This window comes from Phodopus roborovskii, unplaced genomic scaffold (genome assembly GCF_943737965.1).
Source record: "Phodopus roborovskii unplaced genomic scaffold, PHOROB, whole genome shotgun sequence".
Lineage (NCBI taxonomy): Eukaryota > Metazoa > Chordata > Mammalia > Rodentia > Cricetidae > Phodopus > Phodopus roborovskii.
The window spans coordinates 14,449,042-14,465,302 of record NW_026126558.1 but is presented as its reverse complement, the minus strand read 5'-3'; the positions used below and the strand labels follow the sequence as shown (position 1 = coordinate 14,465,302).

The window sequence follows — 16,261 nt, the reverse complement described above, 5'->3', positions numbered from 1 at the left end:
CAGATAAGAGCATTTACTGCTCTTGCAGAGGATACAGGTTCGACTCTCAGCATCCACCTGGAAGCTCACAACTCTCTGTGACTTCAGTTCTATTGGGTCCAACACCTTCTTCTGGCCTCTCTGGGCACCAGCCATGCACATGCTGTACATAGGTACATGGCAAAAAACCACTCAAGCACATAAAATAATAATTTTTAAAACTAAAAAAAAAATCCACAGTTCTAGTGCTAGAGAGATGGCTCAGTGTTTAAGAGCACTGCCTGCTCTTCCAGAGGTCTTGAGTTCAATTCCCAGCAACCACATGGTGGCTTGCAACCATCTGTAACCAGATCTGGTGCTTTCTATGGGTGTGCAGGCATTCATGCAGGCAGAACACTGTATACATAATAAATAAATAAATAAATAAATTTAAAAATACACAATTCTAAAATAAATAAATTCTACTATCTTGAGAAGAAAAAAGCATGGACTTTTGGATGCAACACAAAGAAAAACCTAATATAAAAGAGTTTTTCCTGGAAAGTAACAAAGAGCCTTAAAACATTACATATTTATTTAGAAGAAAAAAAAAATGTCTTCCCTTACAAGGGTTGTGTGAGGATAGCTCAACTCAAAGGTCTAAGACAAACACTTGGCTTTTCATCATTGGCAACTTGAATCCCCCCGCCCCCTCTGAGGAAAGGATTTGCAGAGATGGCAAAAGTATTTTTGATCAATTGTGGATTCAAAGTTTGTTTTACACATTGATCTTTTCCCTTCTTCAATCAATGCTCTTTTTCACAGCTCAAGCCTTCCAGAGTCAGTGAAAAGTAGACTGTGGTGTCATCTATGGCCCTGGGAACCTTAGTGGTATGGTCAATACCACTTAGGCCTTTTGAGATTCATTTTCAATCACATACAACAGAAGGGATTTCTGCTTCATAAGCTTGCTATAAAGAATAAGATAGCCTGATATTGAGCCCATCCTGGAATACACAGTGTCAGGTCAGCCTGAGCTACATAGTAAAACCTTGTCTCATAAAAACAGTATTTGGAGCCTAGAGAGATGACTTGGGAGTTAAGAGTACTTGATGATCCTGCAGAGGACCTGAGTTTGGTTCCCAGCATCATATGGTGGCTCACGAACATCTGGAACTCCAGTTCCAGGGAATCCAATACTGTCTTCAGGCATCTGTGGATACCAGGCATGAAAATGGTGCACAGACATACATGTAAGCAAAACACCCCACCCATAAACATAAAATCTAAAACAAAGCTTTAAGAAGCAACATTTGGAGCTGTGACTCAGTAGTACAGGATTTGTCTAGCATATGTTCCATCCCCAGCACTGAAAACAAAAAGTTGGCATTCTACTGTATAATCCATACATGTTACACTTAAAGGTAAGGATCTTCAGTATTCTACCCTGTAAATTGTGCATACTGATTTTATTTATTCTTCTCTCATATATTACATCCCAACCACAGTTTCCCCTCCCTCCTCTCCCCCAGCCCCACTTCCTCTCTATCTCCCAGATCCATTCCGCTTCCATTTCCCTTCAGAAAAGAGCAGGCCTCCCAGGGATATCAATCAGACATGGCGTAACACTCTATAAGACTAGGTACACACCCTCATATCAAGGCAGGATGAGGCAACCCGGTAGGAGGAAAAGGATCCCCAAAGCAGAGAATGAGTCAGAACAATGAGTCCCAACACCCTCCCACCCCCTCTCCCACTGTCAGGAGTCCCACAAGAGCACCAAGCTATACAACCAGAACACATACGCAGAAGCATATTAATTGTGCTAAGCGCTTTACGGTTGTAATCTCATGTAACTCTTTCCCCAGCCCTGAAAAACAGGAATTCCTAGCCCCATTGATAAGGCACACAGAAGTGATTTGCCCAAGGTCACACAACTGATAAATGAGTCACATTAGGATGAGAAGCTTAGCCTGCAGTCCACAAGTGTCCTCGACTGTCTACACATGGAGTCCCTATTAGCACAAAGAGTCAGCATTGTGGGTGACCATTTTATATTTTACTGCACAGTTATGGTGTTAAACTGCCAGACTTCCCCGCCCAATCCGAGTGATAATATACTTTTACAAAGTGGCTATGGCTGACAGGGATGGTGAAGAATTGGACAGATTTCCTCAGTAGCACACAGGAGAAGGAATCACTTCTTGCTCTACAAGCCTTCAGATATTCCAGATGCATAACACTGCACCAGGCCATCCACATAAGCAAGGGTAGTATCCAGAAGCTGCCCCTGGCTCTGACATGTTCCATCTTGATTATGCCTATAGAAAGGCCTGTTGTTTTTGGCAAGACTATCTATTCTCAGTACTCTTTTTGTTTTTTAATGTGTAAATGTATGCAGTGTATGTGTATGTGGGTACACATACAGGTCTGGGTGCACACATGTGAAAGCCTGAGAATGAATCTCTTCTCCAATCACTCTCTGCACTATTTATAAAGGCAGGTCTCTAGCCAAACCAGAACCTGGCATTTTAGCTGGTCCAGCCATACAAATCCTTATTCTAAGGATTACCTGTCTCTGCCTCTCTTGTATTGGAATTACAGATAAAGTACTAACTCACTTGTTTTTACCTGGGTCCTGGTTATGTAAGTCTTCATGCTTGTACAGCAAGCACATTACCCACACCATCAACCCCACCCCCCACACCACTCAGTCTTAAAACTGATAGCCAGCTAAGAACAATTATAGCCTTTCATTATCATTATTTATTTCCTTCTAAAATATTTTATTTTTATTACTTTTGTATTTGTTAGGGTTTGTGCACATGAGTACAGGTACCTGTGGAGATGCAGAGCTGGATTTACAGGCAGTTGTAAGCCACCAGATGCATGTGCTCAGAGCTAAACGTGGATCCTCTGCAAGAGCAGTAATCCCTCTTAACTGTTGAGTCATCTCTTCAAGCCCCTCATTGCATTCCTCTGTTTCTTACATAATTCACTTGACAGTGTGTACTCACTCGTGTACTTGGGGAAGCCTTGAGCAAAACTGTTTGTCTGCATATGTGAATGTGAGCATGTGTATGGGGGTGGTTAAAAGGACAACTCTTGAAGTCAGTTCTCATCCTCCACCTTATCTGAAACAGTGTCTCTTGTTCCTTGTTGCTGTATACTCCAGGCTGGCTACAATTCTCCTGTCTGCACCTCCCATCTCACCATGGGAGCATTAGGGTTATAGGTGTATGATCCCCAGTCTGTTTTCACCAGGAATCTGTGTATCTCAACGCAGGCCCTCACATCTGGGTAGCAAACACTTCACCCACTGAGCCTTATATTTACTTTTTATTTTGGGACAGGGTCTCACTAAATTATTCAGACTGACAAGCTTTGAACTCACTCAAGCCATGCCAAACACTTGTGATCCTCCTGCCTCAGCCTCCCAAATAGCTGGAATTACAGGCCTGAACCACGAGGTAGAGTTTAAGAATATAATTCTTGATACACTAGCAAAACCTTAATAGAAGGCAACTTTATATTTTATGATGAGTTACCTATTCCTACCATTGCCATAAGTCTGATCCCTGAACTCCAGCAGAACAATGCAGACACAGGAGTGTGTAGACACACGTGTGTTCAGACGTACCTGTTTAAATGCACAGTAGTATTGGAGACGGTAACAAATTTCTATAATTCAGCCCTTGGGAAATAGAGCCTGGAGGATCAGAATATCAAGGTCATTTTTAACTATATAGCAAGTTTGAAGCCACTTTGGACTACATGGGACGGCCTCAAAACTAAAATAAAAGTTTAGTTGTTTTGTTTTGTTCATTTGTTTGTTTTTGTTTAGGGTTTCTTTCTGTAGCTTTTGCTATTCTGGAACTTACTCTGTAGACCAGATTGGCCTCAAACTCACAGAGATCCTTCTGCCTCTAAAGGTGTGTGCCACTACCACATGGCTTCAGTTTTAAAAATAAAAATAAATGGGCCAGCAAAATGGCTCAGGGGTGAAAATATTTGTCACCAAGACCGAAGAACTGAGTCTGAGCCCTGGGATCTACACTACGGGAGGAAAGAACTGGCTCCTGCAAGTTTCCCTGTGACTGTCACATGTGTTTGTGACATACATTCCCATACACACAGACACAAACACACACACACACACAATGCATGTGCAGGAACTTCCCCGATGGGATTCAGTCTTTTTCCTTGGGGAGAGGGGTCATAGTATCACTTTATTTTCTGTTGCTGAGAGTAGATCCCAGTGTCTCACATCTGCCAGGCAAGCACTGTGCCTCTGAGCCACGTACTCAGGCAACTTGGCCATTTTTTTTTTATTTTAACTCTGAAAACTGAGTTGGATTCATTTTCCAGATATTTAATACACTTCAGAGCTCTAACACCAAGGCTTATATATTTGGTCTTCACAGAGACCTCAAACTTCCCAGATGTTAATATATAATATATATTAAATATACTACATATATGAAAGTCTTTTTTTTAAAAAAAAAGCAAATCTTCCTTTTACTCAAATGCACTCTGAAAAGGCAAATTGATGGGAAAATGCAAACAGAATAAAAATAAACGCATCAGGAGCCCAGCATGAGGTACAAGAACAGGGGGCCCTCTTATGCCATGGCTGGAGGAACATTCCAGCATTCCGTCAGCAGGCTTCTAGCCAACCTTGAAGCTCCCTTATATAAAGTCAGCCCCAGGCAGTCCAGAGCAAGATGTGACCTCACAGCCTCCCTGCTCCCTAGTTGCTCCAGCGCTGCTGACCAAGTGGCCAAACTGGCTTGTCCCAGAACCATGGCAAAGAATGGACTTGTCATTTGTATCCTGGTGGTGAGCTTACTCCTGGACCAGACTAATAGCTACCCATCCAGATTGAAAGCCAGGAAACACAGCAAACGCCGTGTGAAAGGTAAAGGGACATTGCTGCCCAGCAGAAACGCTAGGCTTACTCAGGCAGGGAAGGTGCAAGACAAGACTCATACCCAGCACCAGGAGATCATCATTACTTCGTGGGTGTGTGGCTTTGCAGGGGATCCGGTGACTTTTGGAGTTTCTGGGGGAGTTTGCTATTTAAAGAAAACATATACTAGGGGGGTTTAGTATTGAAAAAAAACTCTTATAATGAAAATCATCTCTATTGTGTATCTTTTGTCCAATGAATTTTGATTATGTGGAACATTTCTGAGCTAGAGCTCACATGGCCCTGTGGACATACGGCTTTACGGATGTCGGGAAAGCAATATACTGATTAGTGGTGTTCTGTGATCTCTTGGATGTAAATATATTCATTTGTAAGCTCACTGCAGTCTCATTAAGTCTCATTAAGTAAGATGGCTGGGGCAACTGGCTTCCTTTTGGCTATCCTGTAGGTTTATTTCCCCATCTCTATCAGCTTTGGGACAGCTGTTGAAATCGTATATCTAATTTTTCATATCACTGGGCCCTGAATGTCTCTTTAATTTAAGAACCTGTCAACACAAAATCAGAGAGAATTTAAAGATATTTTGACATGGAATTTGCTTGTCAAGCATAGCTGGATTTGAGGTGGGTTTATGCTAGGTTGAGAGACAAAAACTTCACAGCTACAAAGAATCAAGATGATGGGACTATGTCTGCCCGAGATGGAAACCAGAGAAAAAGAGAAATACAGATGGCCCAGTGGTTTGACCTCAGGCTCTGAGTCATTTTCCTAACAGTGTGTTTCAACATAAATACCATGGCACTGTTTTCTTAGCACTTTTACTTTGTTAAATGCAAAGCCAAGCTGTAAGAGATGACTGGCTTGCTTGGGAAGCAGAGGCAAGAGGATCAGGTTTTCAAAATCATCTTTGGGTAGGGACTTTGAGACTGGACCACATGAGTCCCTATCTCAACAAACAAACAAACAAACAAAGAAAAAAGAATAACCAAACAAAAAACCTCCACTAAAGTCTAGATTTCACACATAACGATGATGAATCCCCTTGTGGGTCTTTGTTGTTATTGTTTTGTTTTGTTTTTCTATTCTCAAGGACCATTTTCTAGGGCCATTTATGAAAGCCTGGTCTGAGTGAAGGTTGCTCAATCAGAGATATTTTTCCTTATAAAGTGTTGCCTCTCCCTGCAAGCTCTTTAAATGAAAGTTTCAGAGTTTTCATGAGGAGGTGAAGTGTATCATGGCAGGTGAGGACAGAGGTGAGGACAGAAGAAGAAAGAGAAGACACCGAGTGGTGTGACATGCTTTTGTGCTCCTTTCTTTACTGTGGGGAGAAGGTTAAAATGTGTGTATGTGAGCTTCTTGCATTTTCTGGCTCCTTCTTGCTCTCTCTTTCCCATCCTAAGATCACCCCAGCTGGATGGGGTTTTTATTTTAATCAGTTGCAAACACATCTTAATCATCCCTACTACCCCTACCCAAAGTAATAATCTTTGCCTTCAGATCTAATGAAAATCAGGTCTACAAGAGGAAAAGCTATTGGCCTAGATTTTTTGGTTACTTCTTTTCCCATCCATTCACTTTTTTTTGTTTGTTTTTTAATATTTTGAGTACCCGAAATAATACCAAAGTTTTAGAACCGAATGTGAAAGCCAAGGCAGGAGTGGTGACACATATTTGTAATCCCAGCACTTGGGAGGCAGAGGCAGAAGACTAGAATTCAAGATAAGCCTCAACTATATAGCAGATTTAAAGGTAGCCTAGACTTCATTAAGACCTTGTCTCAAAAGCACAAAACCACCAACAAAAAAGTAAAATCTGCCCTTTCCCCTCCAATCCATACCCATAATAATCTACTGCTAAAAACAGTAGATAATTATCTCCCAGAATGACATTGCAAATATTTGACAGATAAATAAATTTACTTGACATGAGAGTCTTGGAAAGCAATAAATGGAGGCATGTTTCCTTTGTTTTAACAGCTGGACAGGTTACTTTATTGTTTGTAGAGGCTCTCACTTAACTGGCTCTCCCTTGGCAAATTTTTTGTTGTTTCTGGTATGTTTCTCTTTGACGCAGTGCTCTGCATAAGACCTTTGTGCACATATGTCCTTCCCTGTACTTAGAGACTGTGGTATACCTTCTAGAAGCGACATTCTCTATGAATCAGACTCCCGAATTGTCCTTCAAATAACAGCACCAGTCTATGCCATTCTCACTCAGCTTATCATGGTTCCACTGGAAATATTTGTTGTGTTCTATCCTGAATCTGATACTGTATAGGGATGATCACAAAAGAATAGGAGACCCTTTAAGAAACTCAAAGTGGCAACAGCAGTTAAGCACCATATACAAGTGTTCCCTAAGTACTTACTTCATGGGTCTCAACACATTACGTGTTATACTAATGAATAAAATATACCTTTTAGAGTGAGCTAGCTCCTCTGGGCATCCCTTCTGTTCATCCACCTGAGCAATGGAGAATGGAAGCCACCAAGGCACCCAGAGGATGGCTGCCATAATGATCTCCCAAGAGTCCAATAGGAACACATGTGTCTTTGTGGTAATGACAGTGTTTACAGCTACTTATTTAAATAGAGAGAAACTGGAAGCTGAATAGGGAGGAAGGGGGAGGAAATGTGTCTAGCTGACAGATTGTAAGTTGGAAACAAGACCTCAGCGGGCCTTTGCAGACCTGGCCCCAGGAGCTGATGGGTTTGCATCCTAAATGCCCCCTTTATTTATTCCACTTTGAGTGGTCTCCCAGGAAAAAATTTGTGGGTAATGGTATTCCTGAGCTGAGCTGCTGGATGGTTAAGAACTGATGCACAACGTCAATTGAGACAGAGGCAGAGGGGGTGATGAGTCCCCCAGAAGGCAGGGATGTGGAAACATCTGGCTTGTGAAGCACAAGTTTAAGGGGACAGAGAATTACGACACTGGATTTCATACTCTCCGGAGAAGTCACAGAGACAAAAAACTGATATTCTTTTGTGTGTGTGCCTGTACATATATGTGTTCACAAGTGTGCACATGCATGTGGAAGCCAGAAAACAGTCTCTAGTATTTCTCAGGTGTCATCCACCTTGGGTTTTTTGTTTGTTTGTTTGTTTTGTTTTGTTTTTATAAGTGTCTTTTCTTGGCCTGGAGTTCTGACAAGTAGGCTAGGTTGACTGGCCAGGGAGCTCCAGGTATCTGCCTGCATCTGCTTTTCAAACTGGGATTATGAGTATGCCACCATGCCTAACTTTATTGGTTAAACTTGGGTTCTGGAAGGTCAAACTTGGCAAGCATTACTGGCTGAGCCACCTTTCCAGCCCACAAATCAAGTCTCCACAGGGCAGCCCCACAAAGAGACAGTTGGAGATGGTCCATAGTCATCTTTACATGTCATCTCTGTCTAAGTCCATGTGCTGAGGACCAAGGAGGTGGAGGCAGCTGCTTTGCAGAAACAGATCAGAGGGTGGGAATGAACAGGCTAGAAGCCAGACACACCCACGTTTGAGCTCTGCATCTTATGGTCTGGGAGATATTTAGTGGGTGGATTCATCTTTCTGTCTCTGCACCCTCTTCCATAAGAAGTGTCTTCCATAAGACACTTCTAGATGAGAGTGTCTATCTCAGACACAGAAAAGCACTGATCTCACAACCTAGCGTGTACGATGTCTTTTAATATATTCATCTTTAGTATTTGGTGTGGCTTGTCACAGTACTTAGTGATAGCTAAAACAGTTCTGGAATTTAGATTCTGCCACAGCTACTCACTTATGTACAAGTGAGGTTAGCCAAGGACAATCAAGAAGATTCTTTAACCCCATCTAAGAACATTCAAGAATAAATGACTGGAGCTAGGCACATAATTATGGGTAGAGCCCTTGCCTAGCATACATAAGATATAAGACCTTGAGTTTAATCTCTAATACCACCAAGGTGGGGAGGGATAAAAAGAAGGGAGAGGAAAGAAGGAAATGAGGTGGATAGAGAACACGGAACACAGAGAAATAGTAGGTGATGAGTTTCCCATAGGTAACTTTTCAATGGTTCTTTATCACTCAAACCCCCTAGGAACCACTGCTCCTCCATCATATCTCATCAGCATCATGAAGGTCCCAAGGTCTGGGAGGTGAGTCTCAGTGAGTCTGAGTCCTCTCCCAACCCACCATGGCCCTTAGCTTTTTGCACTCACCCTGTCTTCTGTTAACATTCAATTAACATAAAACTTTTTTATGTCCCACAAAGTATATGCCTCCAAAATAAGCACCATTTGTGTTCAGTGTCATTCATGTCAAGCATAGGGAGGATTCTGGATAATAAAACCAAGGAAATTAAGTAAGTCAAATCCAGATGGTGCTCTGAAGGAAAGTAAACAAGGTTTGGGAAAGGTTAGCAGTGAGGATGCTAATTTCCAGGGTTATCAGAGAAGGCTGCTCAGAATGCACAGTTAGGCTTGGTAAGGAGAGATGAGAGCAGACACCATCTGCAAAGTCCCTACAAACCTTCTCACCCATGGTCTCTCTGCATTTGTTTTCAGGGCACACTTGGCTCAGCTCATCAGCACCACCACTGCCTTGGAGTCTACATTCCAAAGCTGTCATTGTGTTTGTTTGTTTGTTTGTTTGTTTACATCTTAACTTCAGTTTCCCCCCTTCTCTCCTCCCAGTCCCTTCCCCCACCCCTATCCACTCCTCCTTTGTATCTCTCTAGAAAAGGACAGTCCTCCTGTGGACAATAGCCATCCATGGTCTATCAAGTTGCAGAGAGCCTAGGTACTTCCTCTCCTATTAAGGCTGGACAAGGCAACCCTGAAGGAAGAAAGAGTCCCAAAAGCAGGGAACAGAGTCAGAGACAGCTCCTGCTCCCACTGTTAGGAATCCCACAAGAAGACCAAACTATAACTGTAACATATATGCAGAGGGCCTAGCTCAGTCCTATGCAGGCTCCCTAGTTATTGATTCAGTCTCTGTGAGCCCCTATTAGCCCAGGCTAATTGATTCTGCCGGTTTTCTTATGATGTCCTTGACCCCTCTGACTCCTACAATCCTTCCCCTCCCTCTTCCACAGTATTCCCAGAACTCTGCCTAATGTTTGGCTGTGGGTCTCTGCATCTGCCTCCATCAGTTTCTGGTGTTGTACCTGTTGTGCTCAGACTTGAACCCCCAAAATCACCAAGAGACAAGATCTGATCTGCAAAAGCAGTCTTTTTTATTAACGAGTTAACTGGGATTAACACAGGTCCTCTGTCCTTCTGACACAGGGGGTAGAGTAAGAGGGACCCTGAGCAGCAGTGGGGGAAGGCATATATTGGGGTAGAGCAAAGGGAGTGTCTGGGGGGGATCACTAGTTGCATAGCAACAGCCTCAGGAATGGTGCGCCTTCAGGCTCGGGCAACCTGTACTGAGTTGATTGGTCAGCTGTAGCTGCAGAAAGGTTGCTATTCCTTGAGGCCATTCCCTGGTGGTTGCTAAACTCTGCACTCCTCTGTTTTCAGTAAAGCACATCCAGAGATTGCCAGCTAACTTCTGATTGGTTCCATGCCACATGAAGAGTATCTGGCTTCCTAGTGATTAGGGCAAAGTTGGGCAAGGTTGGGGGCTTAGCACATGTTGCTGAGCCAGAGGCCTGTATCTTGCTGTATCTTTTCTGCAGGTGGCTGGGTGAGGGTCTGGGTCCTTCACTGGGTGAAGCCTCTCTGATGACAATTGGGCTAGGCACCTATCTCTGAGTATAGCAGAATATCATTAGTAATAATTTTATTGAATTTTTCCCCCAGTTGTGTTTGGTTCTATCCTTGGTCTCTAGGCTGTCCAACCTCTGGGTTCTGGCCTTCCAGGGAGCATCTGGGGTGAGCTCCCTCTCATGGTATGGGTCTCAGGTTGGACCAGTCATTGGTTGTCTGCTCCCACAATTTCTTCATCACCTGTAGGCAGGAAACATTGTAGGTTGAAGGTTTTGTGGCTGGGTTGGAGTCCCAAACCCTCTACTGAAAGTCTTGCCTGGTTACAAGAGATGCTCAGTTCCTCTGTATCTCTCAGTGTTAATAGTCTTAAGCTAGGGTCACCCATATAGACTCCTGCTTTTGTTTTCTTACATTTCCATTTTATCTAATCAAATGTTTTCCTTTCTACCTCCTCCCCCTCCCCAACTCAACCATGCCCCCCAGAAAAGGATGGTGATCTGAAGTCTCAAGTTGAAAAGTTATGGCGGGAAGTGAATGCCCTGAAAGAAATGCAAGCTCTGCAGACAGGTGAGACATTCTGTCACCAGAGTCTACTCTGGACAGGGAGCAGGCGAGAATCAGCCATTGTCCAAGACTGAACTCATCCAGGTGGAATGTTGAGTTCTGGGGCTTGTCTGCTTATTACAAAAACGAAACAAAACAAAACAATAAAACAAAACAAACAAACAAAAATGACAGCCAGATATGCTTTAACCCCAGTACTCAAGAGGCAGAGACAAGCAAATCTCTGAGTTCAAGGCCAGCCTGATCTACAGAGTGAATTCCAGGGCAGCCAGGTCTAGACTTAGGGCTGAGAATACAGGAGGATCCCTGGGGCTCACTGGCCAGGTAGTCTAGCTAAATCAGGGAGCTCTAGGTACAGTGAAATACCTACTAGAAAAAGAAGGTAGAGAGCAATTGAGGAAGACACATGACATCAGCCTCTGGCTTCCTCACTGAAACACACACACACACACACACACACACACACACACAGAGAGAGAGAGAGAGAGAGAGAGAGAGAGAGAGAGAGAGAGAGAGGGAGAGGCAGAGGCAGAGGCAGAGGCAGAGGCAGAGACACAAAAATTAACACACAAAAACACACATGAAGATACTTTAAAGGCTAGGTTTTAAATACAGGGTCTCATTCCAGTAGTATGGTTCAAACTCACTGCACAACTGAGGCTGACTTTGAACTCCTAATCACCCTGCCTCCACCTCCCAAATGCTGAGGTAATAGCCATGCATCATCATACCAGGCAACTACCTAAAAGTTAATTTTTTCAAATAAATTTTTCTAATAAATATGTTGATTCATCACTTTACATTAACTTCTCCAATAATTCATACTAAAATGCGAGGGAGGGAGACTTAAGTCATGCATTATGACTCTGGGGCTTGGCTCAACAGTACTAAATCCTTAAACTACCTGTGGCTTTATTTTTCCTTGAATAACCTAAGCAATATTACTAGCTACTAGTTATCTTTGTAAGAAAACCACAGTTCCAGCTGAGCATGGTGGTGCATGCCTGGTAATCCTAATACTCAAAAACAACAGGTTCATTCAAGGCCAGACTAGGCTATAGAGAGAACTCCATGCCAGCCTGGGATCTGTGTCAAGACCCTTGTCTTTTAGAGCATGGCTGTAGCTGAGTTGATAGAATGCTTGCCCCACAATGACAAAGCCCTGGGTCCTATTCCAGCGCTGCATTAAAAGCCAGGGGGTGGTGACACATGCCTGATAATGCCTCCGAATTAGTAGGTAGAGATGGGAACATCAGAAGCTGAAGGTCCTCCAGAGCTACATAGTGAATCACAGGCCATCCTGGACTACATGAGACCATGTCTACAAAAACCACAATGATAGCTGGCAAGTTGGCTCAGCAGGCAAAGGTGCCTCCCATCAACCCTGACAATCTGCTTAATGAGAGAACAGACTCTCACATGTTGTCCTCCTCTGCCAAATGCACTGTGGCAGGTGTACACACACACACATACACACACACACACACACACACACGCACGCACGCACGCACGCACGCACGCACAGGCACGCACACACAGTAGGGATGGTGAGGGAGAGAGCCTGTTACAAAAAGCAAGGGAAAAAACTAAAGTAGAGGGAAACTCACTATTCTAGGAGAATTTTTGTCTGCTTTTTTCCCTTCCTTCCTTGCTTCCTTCCTTCCCTTCCTCCTCCCCCTCCCTCCCTCCCTGCATCCTGCCTTCCTTTCTTCTTTCTATTTCTTTTTTGATTATTGCTTTTGAGACAAGGTCTGTCTATGTAGGGCTGGCCTGGCTGGAACTGTAGATTAAGCTGACCTAAAATTTATAGCAAGTATTCTGTCCTCAACTTCTCAAGTGCTACAGTTATAGGCATGTGCCACCACAGGTGGTTTGTGTTTACTTTTTAAATTATTATGAAATTCCATTCCATTCTAAAAGTCCCAAGGAAACCACCATGCGGTTCCTTACATAAACTAGGACACACATTATCTCAAAGCAACCTAGGATTTAAGGTTATGTTTTGAGTCTCTGTGGGTATGTATTCCTTTTACATTCCAAAAACCCATTTGGGGCATGTTAACTTGTAACAATTTCTCTCAACTTCAATAATCTGACAAATGTGGATGTCATGTGGTTGCTGAAATTGCTAGTGCCTATTATTGTGTCTGGCATGGGTAAAGCCATCAATGGTAACTCATTACTGCTGGCACATTAAACATTACACAAACATCTATCAATGCTTGGTATCTATTACGTATGTCACTCACAAAAAGCATTCCTATTACTTTATCAAATTTCCCATCTTCACAGTCTGTCTTCGAGGCACCAAAGTCCATAAGAAATGCTACCTTGCTTCAGAAGGCCTGAAGCACTACCATGAAGCCAATGAAGATTGCATTTCCAAGGGAGGAACCCTGGTTGTCCCCAGGAATTCTGACGAAATCAACGCCCTCCGAGACTATAGTAAGAGGAGTCTGCCAGGTGTCAATGACTTTTGGCTGGGCATAAATGACATGGTCACAGAAGGCAAGTTCCTTGATGTTCATGGATTTGCTGTCTCCTTTCTCAACTGGGACCGTGCCCAGCCCAGTGGTGGCAAGCGGGAAAACTGTGTTCTGTTCTCCCAGTCAGCTCAGGGAAAATGGAGTGATGAGGCCTGTCGAAGTAGCAAGAGGTACATATGTGAGTTTATTATCCCTTAGCAAGTCCCTCCCAAATATCCCTTCCAAATAAGGCTGGTCATGATAAATAAGCTGGTAGTCACCCCAAATAAGCCAAAATTACATTTGTTAATTGCAAAACTGCATTGATATCCATAGGTATGTAGAGTCAGACCATGCTTCTACTATAGCTCATTATGGTGCTATCCTTCGTGTAGCAAAGGGTATCAGAAAAGAATAACCCAGACATGGTAAGAAAGGGACTTCTGAAAATGGGCTGTCAAATCCCTTTCCCATTCTCCTTGTCCATCTCAGGTGGATAGACCTGGCCTATTTGAAAAATATATATGTGTTTCTTCAAGACAGAAAAGCAAGACTGGGCTGCCTGCAAGGTTTATCTTTAAAATTTAGTCATGATAGAAATACATTTTGAGAAATGTGCCATTGGTTGATTTTCTGGTTGTGTGAACATTGTAGTATGCCCTCTAAATGGCCTCTACATGCCCCAAGAGACATAGCAAATATAAGCTATGTGGAGATTCTGCTGGTCCAACATGACAGGCTTTCACAATATACTCCTTTTCCTAAATACAAATACATAATAAAACAACAGTCAAAACACAGCAGAGTATGTTATCTTTCTATCACTATATAATAAGATACCCAACAGAGACATGTGTGAAACAAAGCAAGGTTTATTTAGCTTGTAGTTTCAGTGGCTCAGAGCCAAAGATTAAGCAGCCCCAGTGACTTGGCCAGTGGTGAGAGTGGCAGATCATTAGTGAGAACTCGTGGTAGCATCTAAAACTAGAGCAGAAATAGAGAGGATGAGTAGGATCTCCTTTCTAAGGAGTGTCCCTAATTACCCAAAGACATCCTAGATGGATCCACCTCCGTAAGGTACACAATACCTTTCAAAATTGTCATATCAGTGTCCTTGAGGGGACAGAGCAATCAAATGACCTTCATCTACAGTGTACGATAAACATATAAAACAACACACTCACTTATTATTGTTATCAACTATTGCATGCTATGCTTAATCATTGTCATAAACTTTATGACTAGTGGTGTGCTAGGTTTGTTTTTAGTACTGTCACCAAGAACACACAATGTGCTACATGTAATTTGCTAAAGGAGGATACCAAAAATGTTTCTAGGCAACCAGTTTTTCAACTTCATCACAGCCCTTGGGACAACCATCAAATATGCAGTCTATTACTGGTCAAAATATGCAGTGCATGAATGTATTTGATTGATAAGTGTGTCCTAAGTCAGAGATTCTAGGTGCTATATAATCCATAACCTTTTTTAGCATAGTACTTAATTTCATCCACCCTGTTAGCCTATGGTCCTTGCTTTCACATGCCACATGCCCTGGTGGAACATGCCTCCTGTCTGCCACATCAGAGCAGGGATCTCTGAAGAGGTTCTTATCTAAATCTTCAAATTGCCCGATTCCAGCTTTCTTGGCAGTTCCCAGTCAAGATTGCCTCCCAAAGTGAGTGAGCATATTTGATCAATTTCTGCTCTCAGCATTCTACAATGGCTTCTAGCCAATGGACAAGGCTAAGGCAGGAGATGAGCAGCAGGTGGTGAAGACAAAGAATTTACAGAAAGACAAGGCAGGGCTGAGGGTACAGTCCAGTGGGTAGAGGACTTGTCTAGCATGCAGGAAGACCTGGTATGAAATAAAAAAGGACTCTTAAGCCTATAATCCCTGTGCTGGGGAGGTGGAGACAAAAGGATTAGGAGTCCAAGGCCATACTCTACCAACTGAATTGCAAGTTTAAAGCCAGCCTAGGTTACATGAGGTCTATTTAGACAACAAAAGAAGTATGCCTCTTTCCCTTCCTTTATATATCCTCACAGTCTCCTTTTATATGTGATAACAATGTTTTTTATTTTCTTTACATATATTTCTCCAATTATCATTATGTATTTCACTCTATGAGGGGCAATTTGTCATTAGAAGTTGGAAGTTGGACTTAAGTAACACATGTGTGCAATTTTCTATCCAAACAATGCTATTTCCATTAAATTGCTTAACTAGATTTTATAAAAATAACTTCATTGCTTTAAAAACAGCAGCATAAATTTAAGGCTTAGGGGAAATGGGTTATGTAGAACTAAACAATTCTGAATATATTTTGTCCTTCAAATAAATATATTTTCTCTTTTGTGAATAATGTCCTACTTCCAAGTGCTGAATTACATGTGCTTAGAATAAAATTTCAGGTTTATTTTTTTCATTGCACAATAAAACCCTAAATCTGATCAGTGTGGATGTGTTTAGATATTGACTACATTTATTCAAACTATGATATTTATATCAAACTGGGCAGCATTTCAGAAGGGAAAGACCTGGATTTGATCAAACTGGTAATAACACCTGAGTATCTAGAGAACAATTTCAACTGGCCTTGAAGAAGCACAATTTTGAGATGGGGCATGGGAGTTGAGGGTGGGAGTGGGGAGCAGGGAGACTTTAAACAC

General features: G+C 42.5%; 1 protein-coding gene across 1 annotated transcript; it reads left to right on the top strand.

The window, feature by feature from the left end:
- The first annotated feature begins 4,700 nt into the window (after positions 1-4,700).
- Positions 4,701-16,036, top strand: Clec3a (C-type lectin domain family 3 member A). The gene is made up of 3 exons (XM_051201616.1): positions 4,701-4,876; positions 11,043-11,126; positions 13,416-16,036. Exons 1-3 carry the CDS (start codon positions 4,762-4,764, stop codon positions 13,805-13,807), a joined length of 591 nt encoding a protein of 196 aa, XP_051057573.1. The 5' UTR covers positions 4,701-4,761; the 3' UTR covers positions 13,808-16,036.
- Positions 16,037-16,261: the final 225 nt, after the last annotated feature.

What these genes read in the sequence shown, in the direction of transcription:
- Clec3a (XM_051201616.1), top strand. Translation starts at nt 4,762, where the DNA reads ATGGCAAAGAATGGACTTGTCATTTGTATCCTGGTGGTGAGCTTACTC. An exon ending in CAGCAAACGCCGTGTGAAAG is followed by an intron (nt 4,877 to 11,042) that starts GTAAAGGGACAT and finishes CATGCCCCCCAG; the next exon opens with AAAAGGATGGTGATCTGAAG. An exon ending in AATGCAAGCTCTGCAGACAG is followed by an intron (nt 11,127 to 13,415) that starts GTGAGACATTCT and finishes CCATCTTCACAG; the next exon opens with TCTGTCTTCGAGGCACCAAA.